At 36.7% G+C, this 22,368-nt stretch overlaps 1 protein-coding gene across 1 annotated transcript; it reads left to right on the forward strand.

Moving 5' to 3' along the window:
• Positions 1-12,969: 12,969 nt before the first annotated feature.
• Positions 12,970-21,935, forward strand: LOC129753331 (fatty acyl-CoA reductase 1-like). The gene is made up of 6 exons (XM_055749145.1): positions 12,970-13,017; positions 13,830-14,078; positions 14,134-14,573; positions 14,639-14,703; positions 14,765-15,053; positions 20,676-21,935. Exons 1-6 carry the CDS (start codon positions 12,970-12,972, stop codon positions 20,902-20,904), a joined length of 1,320 nt encoding a protein of 439 aa, XP_055605120.1. The 3' UTR covers positions 20,905-21,935.
• The last annotated feature ends 433 nt before the right edge of the window (positions 21,936-22,368 follow it).

A 22,368-nucleotide genomic window follows, 5' to 3' on the forward strand; every position in this document is an offset into this window, starting at 1 on the left:
GCTAGTGCTACACTCGAATCATTGGGAATCTTCATTCTGTTTAAGTAGCTAACTATGTAAATAAGTATGTAAACTCTCATTAAAAATTCGTGTTTGTATTGGTTTTCGAGAAAAAAAAGTTTTTTTTCTGAAAGTTAAGAATAGTTTTTAAAGACGGTCATTTTCTCTATGAATTTCAACTTATGAATTGATATTTATGTGAAAACATTGCGGTTCAGCTGTACCATGCTAAAACAAATTTAAAAAGAACTATTTGAAGTTCTTCCGTGCGTTTTTCGGAGATAACGTGAAATTACCGTTTCCAGCATCTTATTGAACTACTGGACCAAATAAACGGTTCTGTCTCGGTAAGCTCTTCGGAGACACATGCGTCTCATTAACAACGGTGTTTCAAATACTGCCGATAAATGTCGTAGCCAACATCATCAATTAAATGATACATCCGCACCAGGAGCTTGTGGGTAGATCGGTACAAATCGAAACAACAAATATACCTTGTCTCTTCCTGACCAGGGTCATCAAACAAACAAGACACCTCCAATCGAAGCATACGTGAACGTGCGCAGACGTGTTGTCACAAAAAATGGAAAAAAACCAATTCGATTAAAATGCACTATTTTTTTTGCAGACGAAGTCGAATGTTAAAAAAAATTGAAATATAACGCGGGTCACAATTTAATATTTATTTTATACAAAAAGAGTATAAAAAAAAATTACAAGTTTTCGTCAAATAGCTTTCTAAATGTGACAAAAGTTATCTTCAAAGACAATAATTTAGAATGGAAATTAAATGTTCTTGAACATAAGAATCACAAATTTGGAATAAGATATGATTGAAAATATAGAAATATTCATGTTAAGAGAATCAGTCAAAGAAATTCGCAATTCAACTATGAGAGCGTTTTTATGATAATAATTTTAGAATGGTCATTTAGAAAATGGTATTCAGGACATTTTCTTAAGGGGGGAATAGGGTGTAACATTTTCAAAAAATCGATTTTTTTTATTTTTTTTGTTTTCTTATTGTAAAACATTTCAAAAATGTTGTGTCAAATTATCAAGTCAATCGAAGCAAAACTGTAGAAATTATAGGCCTTTATCTCCTCTTATCTAATACTGCAAGAATACTGCAAGTAGAAACTTCAAACGCGTTTTTCTCGAAAGCACATTTTTGAAGTCAGTGGACATCGTCATTTAAAAACTACTTCACCGATTCTTTTCAAATTTGGAACATATTTTCTACATATAAAATACCAAACCCCTACGATTTCCTTTTTTTTTACTTTGGGGATAATATTTTGCTCTGATTTTTTGACTTCATATGATTCTGTGCTGAGATACAGTGTCCACCGCAAATCCTGTTTTCTAAAAGGAATCCTCGAAAGTGGTCCGTCACCGGCTCATTTTTCAGTATTTTTTCTACGAAAAAATTACTAAATGTTCTTTTTAACAATGCTTTGTATAATGCAAAAAATTTGAATACATTTGTTTGAACGATAGCTCTAAAAAAAATTCGTGAAAATGGTGTTTTTTTACCCGTTAGACCCTACTCCCCCCTTAATGAGGGAATATTTAAAGAAAAAACTACGTCAGAATGAGAGATGTACCGAATATTCGGCGCCGAATACCGCCCAAAAACCTTTAAGCCGAATATTCGGCACACCAGATAGTTGAACTAAGTACACAGAGAACAGACGCACAAGCTCGAACAAAAAAAACTTCAAAAATGTATGTGAAATTTCAAATGCTAAGATCCAAAAATAACCTTATAAATTGACTTGAAACAGTGCCATCTATTGAGCCATTCAAAAGGTACAAATAAGATTTTCAAGTGCCTAGTTTTAGAAAATGCGTCATCGTATATGAACTACTTAACCTAAACTAATTAAACAAATGCCTCTCTCAAATAGACGGTTTCAATAAATTGCTAGATAAATGCAATAAGAGTTACTTTCGACTGGACAAAATTTCCCTTCTTTTATTTTATATGGATTTTACTTATTGATTTTTTTCGGTGAGTAAAAAAACTTTTTTTTATTCACTTAACGTTTCGGGTTACTTTTCTCCCAGAGTAATCCGAAACGTTACGTAAATTTATCTATCTATCTATCTAAGGGTCCGGCGCCGATTGACCGACGCATAGGGCTGAGATAAAAGATCTCCACTGCTGGCGATCCGGAGCCAGCGTCTTCACTTGCTGCCAGCCAAGGTTCTCGTCAACTGTGCGGATTTCAGCGGCTAGACTTCGCCGCCACGAGCTTTTGGGTCTGCCTCTTCTTCGATGACCTTCTGAATTCCAATCTAGCGCCTCTCTGCAAATCTCGTTTTCATCTTTCCGCAGCGTGTGCCCAATCCATCTCCACTTACGTTCCCGAATCTCGATTTCTAGCGCCCTTTGATGACACCGGCGATGTAGTTCCTCATTTGAGATCCAGTTGCCAGGCCACCAAGCGCGGATGATATTCCGCAGGCAGCGGTTTACAAATACTTGCAGTTTTCGCGTCGTTACCGCATATGTGCACCAAGTTTCACACCCGTACAGCAATACGGATTTAACGTTTCAGTTGAAGATTCGGATCTTAGTTCGTAGAGAGATCTGGCGCGAGCGCCAGTTGTTTCGGAGACTCGCAAAGGCAAATCGCGCTTTTCTGATCCGGGTTTCGATGTCCTTCTTGGTACCACCATCAGGCGTAATCTAGCTACCAAGATACTGGAAGCACTCCACTGTCTCAACCTGCTGTCCAGCTACCACGAAATTGGAACGATTTTCTGTGTTGATTTCCATCGACTTGGTCTTTCCGACATTGATTTTGAGACCTGCTACCTTGGAGCTTTCGGTGAGGTCGTCGAGTTTGCTCTGTTGTGGTGTTGTGTTTGGGCGAGCAAAACAATATCGTCTGCCAGGTCAAGGTCGTTCAGTTGCTCAATTGATGAAGGATTCCACGGCAATCCTCGGTTTGGTCTACAGTCAATCGATCCAGTCAAGATCTCATCCATTACGATGAGACAAAGCAGCGGCGACAAAATACATCCCTGTCTCACTCCAGCAGTTACCGGGATTGGTTCGGCCAAGACAACGTCGTGCAAGACCTTGCACGAAAACGCCTCGTATTGTGCTTCGATGAGATGGACTAGTTTCTCTGGGACCCCTCGTCGTCTAAGAGCCGCCCAGACGTTTTCGTGGTTCAGTCGGTCAAATGCTTTTTCGAAATCAACGAATATCAGCAGAAGAGAGTCCTAGAATTCGTTGATTTGTTCCAGTATTATTCGTAGCGTTGTGATGTGGTCCACACATGATCGTACGAATCGGAATCCAGCTTGTTGCTCACCGAAAAAAGTCAATAAGTAAATACTGTATAAAAAGTACCGGTGATAAACTTTTATTATTATTTAAAAATTTGTGCTAATTTGCTCAGCCAACAAAAATGCGGGAAAAGTTCTGCAATCCTTACTATAGAAGTCCTCTTAACTCGTTTTGGAAGGAAACTATTCGAGATATAATTTCACGGAGGCCCCCTTATTAAACTTTCTTATAAACATTTTAGTTCCGATTTTCAATTCCTTTCCATTTTTTTATAACTTAAAGCAGTATGATTAAAGCTGTGATTAAAGTATTGTTTAAATTTTAATTTTTCACAGGGCCCCCCCTAATTTCTCCCCATTGCCCCCCCCCCCCACCCCCTGTTAATACGGCCTTGATAGAGGGTGTTGATCCATATAACTCACATTATTGGGTTTGAACAAGTTTATATTATACAACTTTAAACCGTTGCCTAGCGGTAAAGAAAGTTATTCAGGTAGGAATTCAAATGTTGGTGGTTGGATTAAAGATTTTATGATATTCTTATCATCATCTATTTGGAACCATCATCGAACTAATCTGAGCCATTAAAATGGCTTTGATTTTTTAAAGTTCACACTTAGAACAGCCTCAAACAGGTTTGATTATTTTATAGCGGTTTTCTGTTGGACTACATATTTAAGGATATGAACAGTTAAAAGTATTCTCTCTGCAAATTTCTGCACAGGGATCTACTCTGGAATATTTCTAAGTTCATACAATAATAGATGCTGAAGAATTTAGGGTTTAACAGAAACCTTGAATCTTGTATAGTTAGTTTCAAAAATAAACTTAATCAGCGGATGAGAAGATTAGCAGCTTATGTTTAATATTAACTTATATTCATTCAACAAATGCTTCAACGATTCTCTTATCAAACCTTTTTATTTTCTCATCCATATTAACCATGTTTTCTAATTCGCAAAAACTCAAGTTGAAAAAAAAAAACACCTTCCGATTCCGCCGGATCAAATTTCCATCAAAAACTAATAAAACAACCTTCACCGTGAACGATAGGAAGTAAAACCAGACTAGACCACAGCTTCTAACATTTCTACCAGACCAATTTCTAAGGAAAATCATGCAAATCGGTACAGTTCGAGTCGGATACCGGACAAACCAGTTTAGGAGTCACACTACTATGTATCGCTGCTGGATTCCATTCCGGGGTTTCTGGCTCCAAAAAACCTTGGCTACCAACTTCCAGCTATGTCGTTATGCACACGTGAGAGACTTCGATTAACATGCGTGCGGTTCTTTTTTTCGCGTTATTTTTTCTCTTATTTAAGATAACCAGTTCAAATTATAACTTTGGCGACGTGCATCGATGAATCGAAACCAGCTCCTAAAAGTATACAATTAGCTAGATAGATAGATTTGCCGCGAGCGAATTGGCGATTGCCATCTGGAACGACGACGACGACGATGCCTTCAGAAAGGCATGGAGCTAGTATATTGGTAGTTAATGGACGGTGGAAATCAAAACAAACCCCCTTAACATTGACATTGGCAGTGACATTCGGGTGGCGAATTAGAAGAAAAAAGAACTTGCATACGTTGCCTGTTACCCACCCCCTTCTCAATCCATTCGCTTAATTTGGTTAACGGAAAATAATTTTATTGAGGTAGGTAGTTTGACCAATTAGTCACTATTGTATGACAATGGGTACCCGTTTTATACTCAGACATTATGGGAATGTTGTTAACTTTGACTTATGCGTATTGAAGTTCGGTGTAACGGTATTTTTAAGTGAGGATAATATATTAAAACCGTATGCAAACACTTTTGATACGGGAAATAAGAGCAAAATGCGCACTTCAAAGTAGACGCTGTTTCGACCACGCCAAACAGCTTTAAGGGGGGAATAGGGTCTAACGGGTAAAAAAAACACCATTTTCACGAATTTTTTTAGAGCTATCGTTCAAACAAATGTATTCAAATTTTTTGCATTATACAAAGCATTGTTAAAAGAACATTTAGTAATTTTTTCGTAGAAAAATATTGAAAAATGAGCCGGTGACGGAGCACTTTCGAGGATGCCTTTTAGAAAACAGGATTTGCGGTGGACACTGTATCTCACCACAGAATCATCTGAAGTCAAAAAATCAGAGCAAAATATTTTTAATAGATGTTTTTCTGGACCCCAACGATTTTATTTAACTTAAAAATTTATTTTATGAAATGTTTGTGATTTTTTACGAAAAAATCCCCCATTTTTTATCTGTATAATCTCCCCAAAGTAAAAAAACAAAAAGGAAAACGTTGGGGTTTGGTATTTTATATGTAGAAAATATGTTCCAAATTTGTAAAGAATCGGTGAAGTAGTTTTCAAATGACGATGTCCACGGACTTTAAAAATGTGCTTTTGAGAAAAACGCGTTTGAAGTTTTTGCTTTCTCTCTATTGCAGTATTAGATAAGAGTAGATAAAGACCTATAATTACTACAGTTTTGCTTCGATTGACTTGAAAATTTGACACAACTTTATGAAGGATTAATCGTAATAGATTTAATTTATCGGCCTAGCGGTGAAAAGTGATGTCCTTTCTAGTAGGGACATCTAAAGATTAGGATTTTATTTATATATAGGTGGAAAGAAGGTTAGATGAAATGAAAGATGTTGAAAATGAGCGGGTAGAATTTATTTCAGCAAATCATCACATATCAAATTTTTGTTCCTCACGGGCCTAACCTTCTATCCACCTATATAAAAACACTTCATAATCTTTAGATGTCCCTACTAAAAAGGACATCACTTTTCACCGCTAGGCCGATAAATTAAATTTACATTTGACACAACATTCTTGAAATGTTTTACATTAAGAAAATATAAAAATCGAGTTTTTGAAAGTGTTAGACCCTACTCCCCCCTTAATGCAGTGAGCGAAATAAGAATGGTACCACTAAATTTTCTTCTACAATTTGTTTTGAATTGTTTAACGGATAAATCAAGCAAAATTTCCTTTTTTTGTGACGTTGCAATTGGCATTGAGGACCAAAAATATGAAAAAAGGGGTGCGAAATAAGAATAGTACCATTTGTGTTGTTCAACAAAAACAAGATTATTTCTAAAAATGTACTGTGTAAAAGTGAATACTAATACTTCTATGAATTATTTGAATAGATAACTGAATATTGAAAGGGGTTTTAAAGAGATGCTCTTCTAGAACTAAGGAATTTGATATTTGTGCAGACTGGCCAAGTCCTCCGAAGCGATGCCGTCGGTCCACTTGACTGTCCCAGCCGGGGAAACTACGCAATGTTCCACTTGGCTCGCTTTCTCGCTCACACTCGCTCACCGACTGACTGGCCCGCGTACACGCTCATGTCGGATGACCAAATGTCGGTTTCATCCATACACACATCCCCCTCCTGCCCCATCAAAATGTAAAAGAATTATTACAAAAAAAAAGTTTTTCGATATAAAACAACAGGACCATAAAGTTCCTTCAAGCACAAGAAAGATAGCAAGTAAAATTTTAGAAAATTTACACTTTATAGGCTAATTGGGCCACAATGGTCTCAAGCCTTGTCTCCCAACGATTATTTCCTTTTTTTGATTGTTATTGTTGACATTTAATGAACTTAAAACTTGGTAAACGTAATCTATGAAACTGTAATAAAATGAAGAGTTTACACATTTACACTCTGAGTTACAATGATATGAATTGGGAAATCCTTTTCTATGTTGTGTTATGAAATTGAATTAAATGAAATTGAAATCCTTTTTTTTTAAACTCCGAGAGGGAAAAATTATTAACGAATATCTGCGAGCTTCTATTGATATTTTGACAAATTTTGCTTGTGTTATTTGAGATTTAACCATTTTATGAAATTTATAATTAATTTTTCGTTCCGAATTCTCACTTTCTTTGCTTGAACAATAACTTACCTGTATTGACTCGCTCTCAAGACATATTAATATTGTATTGATCATCTTAAATAATATTCTTTACTTGCTTTTCAATTTAAAGGTCAATAACTTACCTTTATTGACTCGCTCTCAAGACATATTAATATTGTATTGATCATCTTAAACAACGTTCTTTACTTGCTTTTCAATTTAAAGTTGTCAGGCTTCCAAGCTATTTTAACAATTCGCATGACTTAAATTCGTCACACAGCTCCTGCAATCCTTTCTTTTTCGTTTTTAAATTTTCAAGTTGTCCTTCCAATTCAACTGGAATTCAAAACATTGTATCCAAGTGATTCTATTGACTTGCATTATTATTCACATCCATCCCAAGCTGTCTCCTTACCTCGCTTGGTTATAATTTCTATGATATACCAAAACTGATCTCTCAACACCAAGTTTTAGGTGTCTTCTTGGACTCGCTTGGAATTCGTATCATCTGTACCGTTTAGTTGTGTTCCCAACGAACTTGATAATTCTAAATAATTTGTTCAAGCTGTTCCTCGACTTCCTTTTTTGTTTTTTCCTATTTAAAGCTTACTTTTCAATCTGTTTCATTATGAATTTGTGTAGATTCCGAAACTACCCTCACGATACGTTTTAAGATTTAAAGTTGTTATCCAAATTCATATGAAATTTAAACAAACTGTTCAAATTGTTCTCTCGACACGCTGCATAAGTTATTCTTATCTCAAGCTGTTATATAAACACGTTCAAGTTTTCGATGCGCTTATACAGGGTTGCTAGCGAACCGGGGAAAACCGGGAAAAAATTTGGAATTTCATCACGTCACCGGGAAACCGGGAAAAAACCGGGAATTTCGGCACCTCACCGGAAAAAATGACACTTTTGAAATTTTTTCACGAAGTTTCAAAAATATTTTTAGAATTATTTCAAAATATTAGAGTATTTTTGAGAGTCTCGATATAGATTTATCTCATAAACGCTTATTTTCGCGTTTATGTTATCACTAATTGCGGAGAAATATGAGTTATCTCGTTTTTTTCGCTCTCCGCAAGTGTGCTACACTTCCAAGCATAACTCGAATGATATTAATTTAAAAATGAAACAATTATCGACAAAGCTAAACACAAAACTGTAATTTTTTCCTCTCTTAAAGAGGTTTCTAACTCAACCAGGTTCTCTTTTATAAAGGGTCAGCAACATACAAATGAATTAAAGTGATCTAGAAATTCAACTATTCAATATGCATTTGATAAAAATCCACCTGACACCAGTTGATGCATCAGTTCGAAGTTTTCTGAGTAAGTTTCAATTCGGTGCAAAAGTGTTATTTTCTCTAACTTCCTTGGTCTAGTCAGGAAAACGACTCTAGCTTATGGAGGTATTACACTCTCACTTGAAGAGGTTTAACAAAATTATTTTATGCAAAAAGCAAATAATTTTGCAGCGTGAGACGTTTTTAAGCAGAGTTACACCTCTTTTTCATCAGAAAAAATATTGGTTTTTCAATGTTGTTGTGTATTTCGTTTTAATTGGTCTGAGAAAGGAAGCATTACATCGCAAGTGTTAAGTTTTTAATTCATTCTACGTTAAGCTGTTGCTTATAGTTTCCGAAATCTAAGGTCTTAACCCTGATAAAAATTAATATCTTACACTCAAACAATTAAACCTCAGCCCTGTTTTTACATGGTTTCTATATTTTCACGAATCTTTAGTACAAATGTAATAGTTATTTGTACAAAAGATTCGTGAAAATATAGAAACCATGTATTATTCAGTTATTCAGCTATTCATTGTTTTGTTTAATTTTTTTTTTTTTTAAACATGTCTTTGGATTTGTACAAAAAAAAATTAACTGGATTTAGGAAATAACTAAATATTTTCCGGCAATCTGATGATTTTAAGTTGTGTTAGACAAATCCCCATTCAAGTTGATTTTATAGTATGTTTTGATGCATTGTTAACATATTTCTTTAAAAAATATATTTTTTTTTCTAGAACTAGAAATTCTAGAAAATTTATATTGGCTGAAAAGTACTATATCATAGTTTCAAGATCAATTTAACCGGACTTTTTTTTTGCAAAATTGTTGAAATTGTGGAGCAAAACAACGAATAGGTGACCAGTTCGTTAGGATTGTTTTAAAAAAATCATGAAAGCCTGTAAATTTGAAACGAAAAGACTACATGTTACAAGACGCCGAAGTGTTTGCCATGATTTCTTATCGGTTAACAAGTTTTGGGATACAATTATTAGAAATTTTAAGTCTTTTATATTGATTTTTTTTATTCGCCATGATTTTAAATCAAAAACGAGTATAAAAAATATCGGAAAAATCATCATTTATAACCGGGAAAAAACCTGGAAAAAACCGGGAAAAACTTTGGAATTTCAAAACAAAAAATCGCTAGCAACCCTGCTTATAGGTTTTCAAGCTGTGCTTTTAATTCACTTTAGTTGAAATACCAAGCTGTCTCCTCAACTCTTTTCAATAGTTTTTTTTACCATGTTTCAAAATAACTTCAATTTCCTTGAGTTTTCATCCTCTCCTAGATGTCCTCTCAATTCATTTCCCGAGCATTTTCCTAAAATTTGCCTCAAAAATTGTTCTAAGATGTTTATTTTTAATTTCTTTCAAGCTGTCCTTTCAACTCTCTTATTGGTGTTTTTTTCACCTATTTCAAGCTGTCCCCTCAACACGTTTGATCTTTATTTTATCAATACGTTTAGGCTGTGCTCTAAACTTGCTTATTGGTGTTATTATTTTTAAATTTATTTCAAGCTGTTCTCTCAACACGTTTGATCTTTATTTTATATATAAGTTTAGGCTGTCCTATCAACTCGCCTTTCAATTTCAAGCTGTCCTCTCAACTCGCTTATTGGTATTATTTTCAAGTTTATTTCAAGCTGTCCTCTCAACCCGCTTGTTCACCAAGCTGTCCTCTCAACTCGCTTATTGGTGTATTTTTTTAATTTATTTCAAACTGTCCTCTCAACCCGCTAGATCACCAAGCTGTCCTCTCAACTCGCTTATTGGTGTTATTTTCAAATGAATTTCAAGCTGTCGTCTCAACTCGCTTGATTTTTTTTTATCAATAAGTTCAGACTTTCCCTCAACTCGCCTTCCAATTTCAAGCTGTCCTCTCAACCCGCTTGAAATTGTGAACATAACCATGCTGTCCTTACGACTTGCTTACTATTTCATTATCATTCTTATTTCGGCACTTTTTTATAAAAAGTTTTTGCTCATTTGCAAAAACACTAGTTATCTATCACATAACGCACTATGTATTCTTTTTTTAACCTTGCACGAAATAGCTTCCGAAAATCATACGACTGTGTTATTTTTTACTTAGTTACAAACTACCCATTTTCCGGAGTTCTTTCGCAATGGGTAATTCAGAAAGTGTCTGATTTTAAATCAACTGTGATGAAAATGTGTTCACCATAAATCGTTGATCGCTTTTGTTTACTTTCCTTGATTCAATTTTATGATAATTTCTCATTTAATTAAGTTCACGAGAAATTACCTGTAACGGTCGCCAAATGTGCAGACTGGCCAAGTCTTCCGAAGCGATGCCGTCGGTCCACCTGACTGCCCCAGCCGGGGAAACTACGCAATGTCCCCTTGGCTCGCTTTCCCGCTCACACTCGCTCACCGACTGACTGGCCCGCGTACACGCTCATGTCGGATGACCAAATGTCGGTTTCATCCATACACACAATATTTGAGCTGTAATTCTTTACCAAACTATTTACTTTCTTCATAAAAAAGACGTGAAATGATGAAACAAACATTCTGGGTTTATTTTAAATAAAAAAAAATCAGTTTGGAATTCAAAAACTTTTATTTTGTTTAGTAAACCTCCCATTTCAATCTAGGCCCATATTAATCATTTCGAGGTAGTTTTCTAACACAGTTTTGTTGGAATTCACGCTGCAGAAAGCTTTCCCGGATTTGTAAAAAAATACGTGCACAAGAATATACCACCACCAAAATTCCTGCTCATCTCAACTTCCGATTCAGTTTCAAATCATATTAATAATACTGCAAGTCGTCTGTTCCATCAAGCTCCGTCGGAAAGTACAAAATTATTTTTATTATCGGTCAAAAAATTCACTTTAAGTGATCTTGATAATATTCTATTCTTTTTTATTTTGTGGTCTTAAAGTATCCAAAGCGGCCACACGTACCAAATTATTGCTTGACCAAAATCATCCAACACACCTGAATTAATTCCATATATTCGAAAATTGGTATCAATTCGATTTCATTGCAAGATAGTGCTGCCATCTATGACTTGAAACTAGAGATATAGTGTTTGACTATTTAAACACATTAGTATTTTTGAATTTGAAGCCTTAATTTTTTATTCAAATTCAGCCTCAATTCTATGTTCCGTCATTTTGCTTCATACTTATGAATGTTGCTGAAGAAATCAAGCACATTGATCAAGTTTTATACCTCAAATATCAAATTCCTAAACGCTAAAGGAGTATCTCTTAAAACCCCCTTTTCAAAACCTTTGAAAACCTTTGGAATTCTAGAAAACTCCTCAAAATTCAGTTATCTATTCAAATAATTCATAGAAGCATTATTATTCACTTTTACACAGTGAATTTTTAGAAATAATCTTGTTTTTGTTGAAAAACAAAAGTGGTACTAAATATTCTTATTTCGCACACTTTTTTCATATTTTTGGTCCTCAACGCCAATTGCAACGTCCAAAAAATTAAACCTATGCTTGATTCATCCATTAAACAAAGACAATTTTGGTGATTTCCAATCATTCATATTCCAACAAGCAAAAGCAAAACACATAGTTGTACTATTCTTATTTCGCGCACTGTATATGCGTTCCGTTATTGTGTTCAGAATTCAGATACTCCTTAAAAGTCTCGATATTGGGAAAACTAGCACCCTCAGAGGCATAACGAGCATTCTTCTAATAAACATACGACGAGTTATATAAAAGTAAAAAAAACCACACACACACATACAAATGTACTCTAGGGTGGTCCAAAAAAGGGATGTGTTTAAGATGTAATACCTTGGGAGCTCAAATTGTTCCTTGGTCTAGAAGGGCTCAGTCAATTTTGAGTTCAATCTGCCAATTTATATGGGACCCTAAACGGGGCTTAAGTTCTTATGGAAATAGGCCTTGTTTTATTCTAGGGAATCGGAAAAAATCACAATTTTGGTTCTAACATCAACCATTGGAGATGCTGAGGCAGAGGGTGACTGACATGCCCCACATAGAAGTGCTGATTTTGCTCCTAGTCCGTAAGTTGTTTACTTATTAAAGTGAAAAAATCTTAAACAATTTAAACATCATGTTGCAGAGTGCAAATTTAAGTTCAAGTTGATTGATTGATCATAAAAGCTTATTTTCTAGAGCTCTAAAGTTATTTTTTTTTTGTAAGTACCAATTGTCATTTTTGTATATTTTACCGATATTTCAAGAACAGTTAACTTTAACTGACTTTAGTTGAAAAGAGGGGTGCTTATTTTATCCATAGTGCTCGTTATGCCCTTATTTCCGCTACTTATTTGAAATATGTACTCTGTACAGCTTATTGGGTGCATCATCACATTTTATTCGTCTAAGTACTTTTTTAATCTTAAATAATATATCTTTTCAAATACTTTTCCCGAATTCCCTAAAATCTAATGTCAAGCGTGAGATAGTATCGGAGAAACTTAATTTGAGCACTTCCTACAGCCCTGTTTGATAGTCGTTGCCTCATTTCCATGGCTCCGCATAATGGAATAAATTTATCGGTTCAGTCCACTCTGCTGGTAGGTTTCACGTGGGTCGGAAGGTTGAGAACAATTAACTTCAATTATAATCCATAATCAGGTGCTGCTGCTGCTGCTACCGGTAAACTTGGGAGCACAACTGATGCAATTGTTCTTTTCCATGGATCTCCATGGATGTGACTCGGTGTTTATTTATTGTAGGTTTATGGGGCACTATTTAACGGAATTGTGAATGACGGGTGATTCAACATTCCTCTGAGTTTGTTTAGGTGCATTTTGTTTATTTAAGGAGTGTATTCAAAAAAATGCAACACTTTGTTTTGTGAATAACCTTTGAATGCAAAGATGGTAACTGATGAAATTTTCAGTCAAGCTTCCTCGTAATGTAATTTTCCCAAGTGCTAAGTTTTGTGACGATCTGTCTAGTGATTTTTTAAATAGCGTGCAATGAAGAATTTCTACGATTTTAATTATTCTTCTCGACAAATCTGACCTCCCCTCGAGACCACCATTGAGGAGCGTAGCATCTATAGACCAAGATTCTTATAAATTCGGCTTTGACGACAATAACTCACATATAGTGATGCTCCCTGTTATATTGCAAACAGTTAAGGATAACTGATTACCCAATTAATGCCTTATGAAATCCTGCGCCATGTGTCATAATAGTTGGTGATCTGGCACATTTTTTTCGTAGGTTTGGATAACGTGTTGCTTTAACCCAACCCCTTTTCTGAAGAGGATATGATCAGCTTCATCAAATATGTCTTAAGCTTCCGTTGTATTTTTTACAAATTCTGTATCAAATATGTCCCCTCTTGACTGAATCCAAATTCCCTCCCATCCAACAGGTATTTGAGCGGCTTTCGAAGAAGTCACCAAACTACAAGGACCGTATCAAAGTCGTGGAAGGCAACCTGGAGAAGGAGGGACTGGACTTGTCACCCGAGAACACACAATATCTGTGCGACAACGTGAACGTCATTCTACACATTGCAGCCACCGTAAAGTTCGACGAAGAAATCATCAAGGCCATCAACATCAACCTGCGAGGAACTCGGGAAGCACTTGAAATCGGCAGAAAATCCAAGCATCTAGAGGTTAGTTGGGGGCATGGGTTAGAGCACTTTTGTAAGCTTTCAAGTTTGCTTCCAGAGTTTCGTCTACGTTTCGACGGCATACTCAAACAGCTACACCGAGTACATTGAGGAACGAGTTTATCCGTTAGAAATGAACCCGGAGAAGGTGCTGGCAAATTTGGGAGACGAGAAATTCAAAGACGATCTTTACAAATACTCGTTAAAATGGCCAAACACATACACATTCACCAAAGCCCTGGCGGAAGCCCTTACACAAGAGTACAGACAGTATTTCCCAGTAGCCGTTGTTCGACCTTCCTGCGTGATGCCTGCACTAGATGAACCGATTCCTGGCTGGTGTGACAGCATCTACGGAACCAACGGTACATTCATTGGATGGTACTATGGACTGATTCGGACTAGTCTCATCGATCCAGATGTTCAGATCGATACCGTTCCCGTAGACTATGTTAGCAACACAATCATATCGGTCGGATGGAAAACATTCACCGAAAGGTGCGTACTAAGATTACTTTAAATTAACCATAAACTCCGTTAAAAATTCGAACATTTGCTTTCAGGGAAAAGGAAAAGGAACTTCTAGTATATAACTGCATCAGCTCAGCTGACAACCCCTTAACATTCGGTAAGTGTTAACAGCATCATCAACCAAATGCTAATCATAAGCCTTATTTTCCCTAAACCAGACGAACGGCGCCGAGACTGCGAAAAGGTCTTGAAGAAACACCCGCTGCTAACGGCCATGTACCGACCGATTACTGTGTGCACCAACAACGAAGCCATGTTCTGGATCTACTCGATGGTCCTGCACTACTTGCCAGCCTTCCTGATTGATACGGCCCTTAGGTTGCGAGGTGAAAAGCCACGACTCGTCAGTGCGTACCAGAAGATCGATAAGGTTGTCGAAACGGTGAAGCGGTTTACCAGCACGACCTTCTTTTTCGACAATCAAAACATGCGAGATCTGTACATTCAGTGAGTATTTTAGGACTTCAATAGCGTTAACTCAGCTTTAGAGTTTTTATTTCATTTACGTAGTTTTCCTTCTCACGACGTAACTTGATGAACAGCTCAGCTATAGAATGCGCATCGATTCTAAATCAAACTTAGATTAGTTTCAAAGTCTTAGGAAGGAAACCATGTAGAGAATGTTCATAAAGGAAGAACACGAAATTATTGCGACACATTCAACAGGGCATAACTTTTTTACCATTGGGTAAAAATCTACCAAATTTTGGACACTTTCTCATTGATGTGTATTGTTTACATGCTGTCAAACTCGAAGTCGTGTTTTTCGATTCAACGAAAATTGAGGTGATCCAGCACGGGTCGAGAGAACCAATTCATTCCAAACACCTTAAATTTCCTGACCTGTCGCACCGGCAGTTGGGAAAAAGCTTGAACATTCACCAGATGATTAAAACAAATCCCAACGTCTCACGCCGTGATTCGACTAATAAGATCAGCATGTCGCAGAGCTACGTGCAGAATACAAAGAAGAGAGCTGGATTACATACATACAAGGTACAGAATTTCCCAAACCGCGATGAGCGGCAACAATCGACGATGCTGACAAAATATGGCTGCTGTGTGATGGACGACAGAAAGTATATAAAAGCCGATCTAAGCAAATTCCGGGGTTAGAGTTTTTGACCGGCGAGAGCAAGTTCGATGAGGACGACAAATTTAAAAAAAAGAAAATATCGAAGTTCGCACAAAAGCACATTTTGCCGTTCTTGCAACAGCACGACGAAGCTCCGCTATTTTGGTCAGATTTGGCATCTTGCAACTATTCTAAAGGTGTCCTGGAATGGTATGAGGCCAATTCTGTCTATTTTGTTCCAAAAGGCATGAACCCGCTGAACTGTCCGGAGTTGCGCCCGGTTGAGCAGTAATGGGCAATAACGAAACGAGAACTTCGGAAGAGAAAGAAAACAGTCAAAGACGAGATGGACATGTCAGAAAATTAAAAAAAAACTATGAAACTTGTACAGGATGACACTGTAAAGACTTTGATGGAGTGCATCAAGCGAAAATGCGTTCAATTTTACACTCAAGCTCCATCGATTAACTTTTCTTTTGATTTTTGAAGTAAATCTATGTATAAAAATTCCCTTAAATTTAGGTTTGATTCTTTTTTTTAATAGACATACACCGCCTTAGCCGATTCAGGCTTTACAGACTGAATTAAATGACGTGGACAACTTAAGATTAACACATTTAGCACCCAGTACCGAGATGGGAATCGAACCCAGGCCATCAATGGACCAGCGATTACCGTCTTACCACGCTAACCACTCGACCACCGAGACGTGGTCGCCGATTCTAAACATTATAAGAAAATTGGTGTCGCAATAATTTGGTATTCGCACTTTAAGAAGAAACTATAGCTTTTTTAAGCACCTGGAAAAGGGGTCGTTGTTCCCATCTTGGCGAGCCCCATGAACATTTTGTGTTTTGGGGTCTTATAGAGATAGGGATACCATACTAAATCAACGTAAAAACCTCAACAACTCGAATAGTTTTGAAGTAATTATAACAAGTATGTATTTCAATGTTTTATTGTTTTAAAAAACTTTCCCACTTTCAAACCGGGGGTCTCATTCAAACTTATTTCAAAAAACGACCCAACTCAAACAACATTCAATAGGTTCTGATAAAATTTTCGAAAAAAAAACTTTTGATAGAACGGAAGACTTATTATATCTTTGATTTTAAAAAAATATTTAAAACGACACAAATCAAACCTGTTCATAAGATTTTCAAAAAGTTTAAGTTGGTGACAATCTGTCTAGTGGTCACGGTGCCCCCCTGGACCGTTATTATAAAAAAAAGTGACCATCAAAACCAAGTATAGGGCTCGATTCCTTAGCTAATTCTACACCTCTGGGCAAATTTTTAAAAAAATCCCTAGTCGAATTTTCGAGAAATCTTAATTTGAAGTTTAAAGGTCAAAAAACGAATCTAAAGCATGAATCACCAAAAATCTGGACGCATTAAAAAGGGTCTATCTCGGAGCTATGTAAACGAAATAAAAATGTTTTGTACTCAAAATGTAGGGTTTTTATTGCACTTCAATGGAAAATATGTGGCAGATCTCTTGATATTGCAGCAATCTTGCTGCTCTGCAATCTGTGCACGAAATGAAAAGAGTGTGTCAGATGCGAATCAAACCATTAGTAATGAAAACCCATAAACCTTAAGCTTACCTTGATGTTTCTGGTGATATGTTCACATTCGGAACATCACGCTCCTCCTCTCGGCAAGAAAACGACGCAAGAATCCCTTCAGCGCTCGAGGCTGGAACACTAGCTTGACACGCCTTGTTGGGCGGCAATTCCCGGCATCAAACACTGGCCTTTGCTCGGGGCCGGATCACGAGCAAGGTCCTTTTGGCGCTGGGGGCCGGATGAACAAATGGCCACTCAATCAGCACTCACAAACCCGACATCTACTTATGGACATTGCTCGGGGTCGGAACACGAGCAACGTCCCTCTTGGCGCTGGTGGCCGAAATAAAAAAAACAGCACCTTAATCGGCGCTTAAACAAAGGCACTCAAATTCCCTTCGGCGCTCGTGGCCGGAATACAAATAACCGCTGACCCGGTTTTGTTCTCCGGGGTAACTTCCCCTACGGCGCTAGTGGCCGGGAAATAAAATACAGTAGGCAAAAGTGCCTGAAATAATTTGCAATCCGCTCCGGTGGTGTTGGTCGCTGCGCACTGAGGGTCACCACAGTTCACTTCGAGGTGAACAGCTCCCTCAAGTGCTGGCCGGAATTGACCTTTCTTCGGCAGTGAGCACCCTTGAAGCGATCCAACACCGGTAATCTCCTGCAAGCGATGATCCAACGCGGCGACGATTCCACGTGTGTGTGTGGAAAATACCACACCACAAAAAAGCCCTGCCAAAAGACCACCATAAGTTTTTTATTCCTAACCACAAATTTAATTTGCCTACCTCTTTTCAGAAGGCCTCTTTTTGCTGGATCTCGTCGGATCTTCGTCGGATCTTCGCCGGGTCGATTCGCAATCAAAAGGGGTTCCGTTCCCCTAGCACTTTCCGGAATTCCTGTGTGGAAACGGGAGATGGTTACGGTTAGCATTTTGCTAACGAAAGTTTGCCGCTAGCCGTTATCCGTCTTGGGATTCTGAACGGAACGGAATTTTTATTTTCGTTAAAATGTCATCTGACATTCACTTACCCGAAGCTTCTTAATAATTCGGTTTGATTACCGGGAACCGGAATTCTGCCTCGGATTTTCGGCTTTCGAAATGACGCGGCGTGTTTTTTCGACGGCAACCACTTTACTTTTTTCCCGCATGATTCTATCTTATGATGTTTGATAGACCGGTCGGCGCTTACGCATAAATTTTATGTGGTTTTAGACTTTGGGTTTTTTGTGACCCAGTCAAAAATTGTAACAAATAATAAAAAAAAATTTTTTTTGATGAATTTTCGAACTTTTCATCGAATACATTTCATACATTTCATCAATTTCCATCCATGCATTCAAAAGTTATTCATAAAACAAAGTGATGCATTTTTTCGAATTCCCTCCTAATGAGTAATGGTAATTTAATTTGCCGACCAGTTGTTTACCGATCTTTCACAGTTTGTTCAATCCTAAATAGTATTTAGTAAATACCGATTATTCGATAAAAATATTAAGTTACTCGGCTAAAATGATCAGAATATAAAATTTATACAATAAACATTAAATTACCAAATGGATGCAATCGAAAAATTACTCTTTATTCAACCTCGTGCCGTGTTCGAGTTTTGCAATTGCTTTGATTCAGTAAAATAACGTTCAGTATTTTTACATATTGAAGGTGAATAAACTTGCTATCGATCATCCGAACTTCACTTTTGCGTACGATCATCAGTATTATAGATATTAGTGATTTTATTATTGAAAAAATGATGAAAAACACATTTGTAAGAGAAAATTTTGTTTCTTCGACAGTTTTGGACTCGATTGTAACATTTAAAAATTCTGATTTTCTAGGAAACTTAAATACCAACCCAAAACAAAAATTTAAAGGGTTACTTTACCATAACAGACATTTATGAATTTTTGAATAATTTGAAGAATCGCAGTGTACACAGTAAATTTTTGCAGCGATTTCCAGCAAAAAAAATTGCTGGAAACGTTCAGCAATCTAAATTTTCGCTGGAAACCAGCAATCGGTTTTCTAATTGCTGGATTTTTCAGCATTCGGTCTTCTTCTTGTCATTTTTGTTGAAAAATCAGCAATCGGGTTTCAAATTGCTGGACTTTCCAGCAATTGGTCTAGTTTGCTGAAAAATCAATAATCGAGCTGTCAAATTGGAGTCTGTAAGATTTCGCATGCTGAAGCAAGGTGAGACTCTATTTTACGATTTTTTGAAGATTTATCCAACTATTTTTATTCTCTTCTATATTTTAGCAACCAGACATCAAGGGTCAAGGGTAAGTTTTTATTGGACATAGGTAGATATTCCATGAAAGATACTAATCAAAACTCTTTTTTAGGTGGCGGATTATCAACACTTTGGCACAACGCTGCCGCCCCGAAGTCGGTGTTGGAATGTAGAAAAAAAAAACATTTCTGAAAATAAATACATCCCTTAGTGAAAAATGGGAGAGAATAATTGTTTTTCATTGCAGTTATTATATGCGAAACCAATATTCTAAATTTTAATTTTTAATTGAAATATAGATTTGATACCAAATACTTGCTGTTTTTTCCAGCAATTAAAATTGCTGGAAATTTTGCTGGAAAGTCAGCGGGACAAAAACCAGCAAAATTTTGCTGGTTTCCAGCAAAAAAAAATTTGCTATGTACTAATCTCAATGTAGAAAGAAATAATCTTGATAAATCTCACTCACTCCAAGCTAAAATTGATTATTAGCTAACCAAAAGGTTGCATAACTTCTTCAATTTTCAACCAAATTTGATAAACAACCACTTAAAATCTTTGCTTTTAGCTGAGAAGTAAAGTCCAGAGAAAATCTGATTTTTTAAATGTCACCAACACGAGTCTAAAACTGTGGATAAAACCAAAAGTTTCTCTACGAAATGATTTTTTTTTATTTGTTTTATCATAAGTTCAAAAAATCAACAAAACTGTGGATCGTACACAAAAATAACGTTCCAATGATCGATAGCAAATATATTCATTTATTCTGTGTACACAGGAAATTTTTTTGACTATTACGTGTCACTGAAACTGCAACCTTTAAAATAAATTAACCTGTAGTAAACAAAACCTGTAGTTTTCAATTGTTTTCCTTGAAAGTTAACAAAGATTCATTTATTATTAAAGCAAATGTCCTGTAAAAAAGTTGTACACTGAAAAATAAATGTCACGTTATTTGTTTTTCGACCTGTAAAATTACGGAAAAAGTCCTGCTCCTTTTTGTTTCAGGACATTTGCGTGATTTTACAGGAAATAATTTTTGCGGTGTACCGTAATTTCGAATAATAAACTTAAACTTACATTTTTACGTAACTCTAAGTAATTAATAAGATAACATAACACAATGTTCAACTTAAAGAATAAGTATATTGAAAATATTATTCAACAATTATCTCGTTTCATCATTGCAGGATGAGTTCGTTGGACCACCGGATGTTCCCGTGTGACAACCGCACTTACAGCTGGCGCCTATACTTCGAGCGCGTCGTTCCCGGTCTAAAGAAAAACTTCTTCAAGGAAGACTTGAACAACGTTCAGCAGGCTCGGCAAGCCCTCCGGAAGAAGGAACTGACCGTAAACAGCGTGCTGGCTCTGCTTTTCGCTCTGCTCTGTTTCCAGCTCTACTATTGGCTGTTTTGAGCTGTTCAGATAGTATCGAATGTTTTGCTGTTCTGTTAGTTCTAGGCCAACAGGTTCGATTGAGAACTTTAATGATTAAGTTTTTACAGCGAAATGCGTCCCTAGTCGCGCACAGTGTTGCACGACTTGGAGATCAGACCGATTCATTAGTGGCTTTTTGCTTCTAACGGAAAAGCCTGTTCAGCCTGAGATGTGGTCTTGGTGATCTACGAACTAAAGAAGGGACCATGCGACTATCAATGCCGTTATTACTTCACGGTTTCCTTCAAGGTTGCAGGAGATGTTCAATGTATATAGATGAAAAATGATTATAGATTTCACTTTTAACTACTCACGTTGCAACCATTCTTTGCAAGTTTATACCAAATAATAAAACTGTTCGTTTCACACGAAATAAAAACCTTTATGTTCCATCACCAGACAATAGATCACCAGATACGCATAGGTCGCTAAATGCTGACGATTGCTCAACGTAATATTGAATGAAGGGATTCACCAAATGATTTTGGAAGGGCCCCTGAAAGCGGGTCTCAAAGTGAACATCGACAAAAGAAAATCAGAAGAAACCAACAAAAGGCACGCAAGTTTACGATAGAGTTATTGTAGGTATCATAAGTTGTAATTTGTACAGCCACTTTGTTAGGAGAAAAGGCATTGCAGTTAGTCAAACCAGTCGATCGATTTCAGTGGAAAGTTTGCTTATCGACACTGCGCTTAGTTTTTTTTATTCTTTGACTACAAGTTTTGTTTTAGTAACGATTAGATTTATATTTATTGGCAATGCTTATTTTTAATCGAATCTCTATGAAACCCCACAGAAACGTGGAAAAAGTCGAGACTAAACTCAGTTCTCAGAGATGCTCAATTTCATTACTTCCTCCAACAATGCGAAGACAATTTGTCTAAGGGTATCATATAACGCTACGTTAGGTTACAGAAAAAGTGCAAATTGTGAGGAACATAAAATGCAAGATTCTTTGTTTAACTTCCGGGATTTAATGCTAGCCACAGGTACATTTTATGCGTAGTTAGGATTTAAACCAAACCTGTATTCATGAGACAATAAAAACGATCAATAGATATGTGTTCTTATTTTTTTAACTGCAATTAAAAATATTATCACATGGTACGTCACGGCAATTAAATATAGAAAAATAATTCTTGAAACATTAGACAAACTTCGGTCTCGTGGCTTAATCGTCCCTAATACCCTGTGCATTCGTGAATTGTATTCCATTTCAAAGTATCTACATTCGTTCAATAGCTCGGTGATTGTTCGAGCTAGCAAACCCTAATGCTTCAGCCGAAACTTTCTCGCACATCCTCAACTACGTAATCGACCGTCATGTGCCGAAACGCACCGCCAATGCTAATCCTCGGACTCCATGGGCTACAGCAGCTTTACGACAACTAAAAGCGACAAAAAGGCGTGCACTTCGAAATTACAACAAGCTCAAATTTCCG

This window comes from Uranotaenia lowii, chromosome 3 (assembly GCF_029784155.1).
Source record: "Uranotaenia lowii strain MFRU-FL chromosome 3, ASM2978415v1, whole genome shotgun sequence".
NCBI classification, from domain to species: Eukaryota; Metazoa; Arthropoda; class Insecta; order Diptera; family Culicidae; genus Uranotaenia; species Uranotaenia lowii.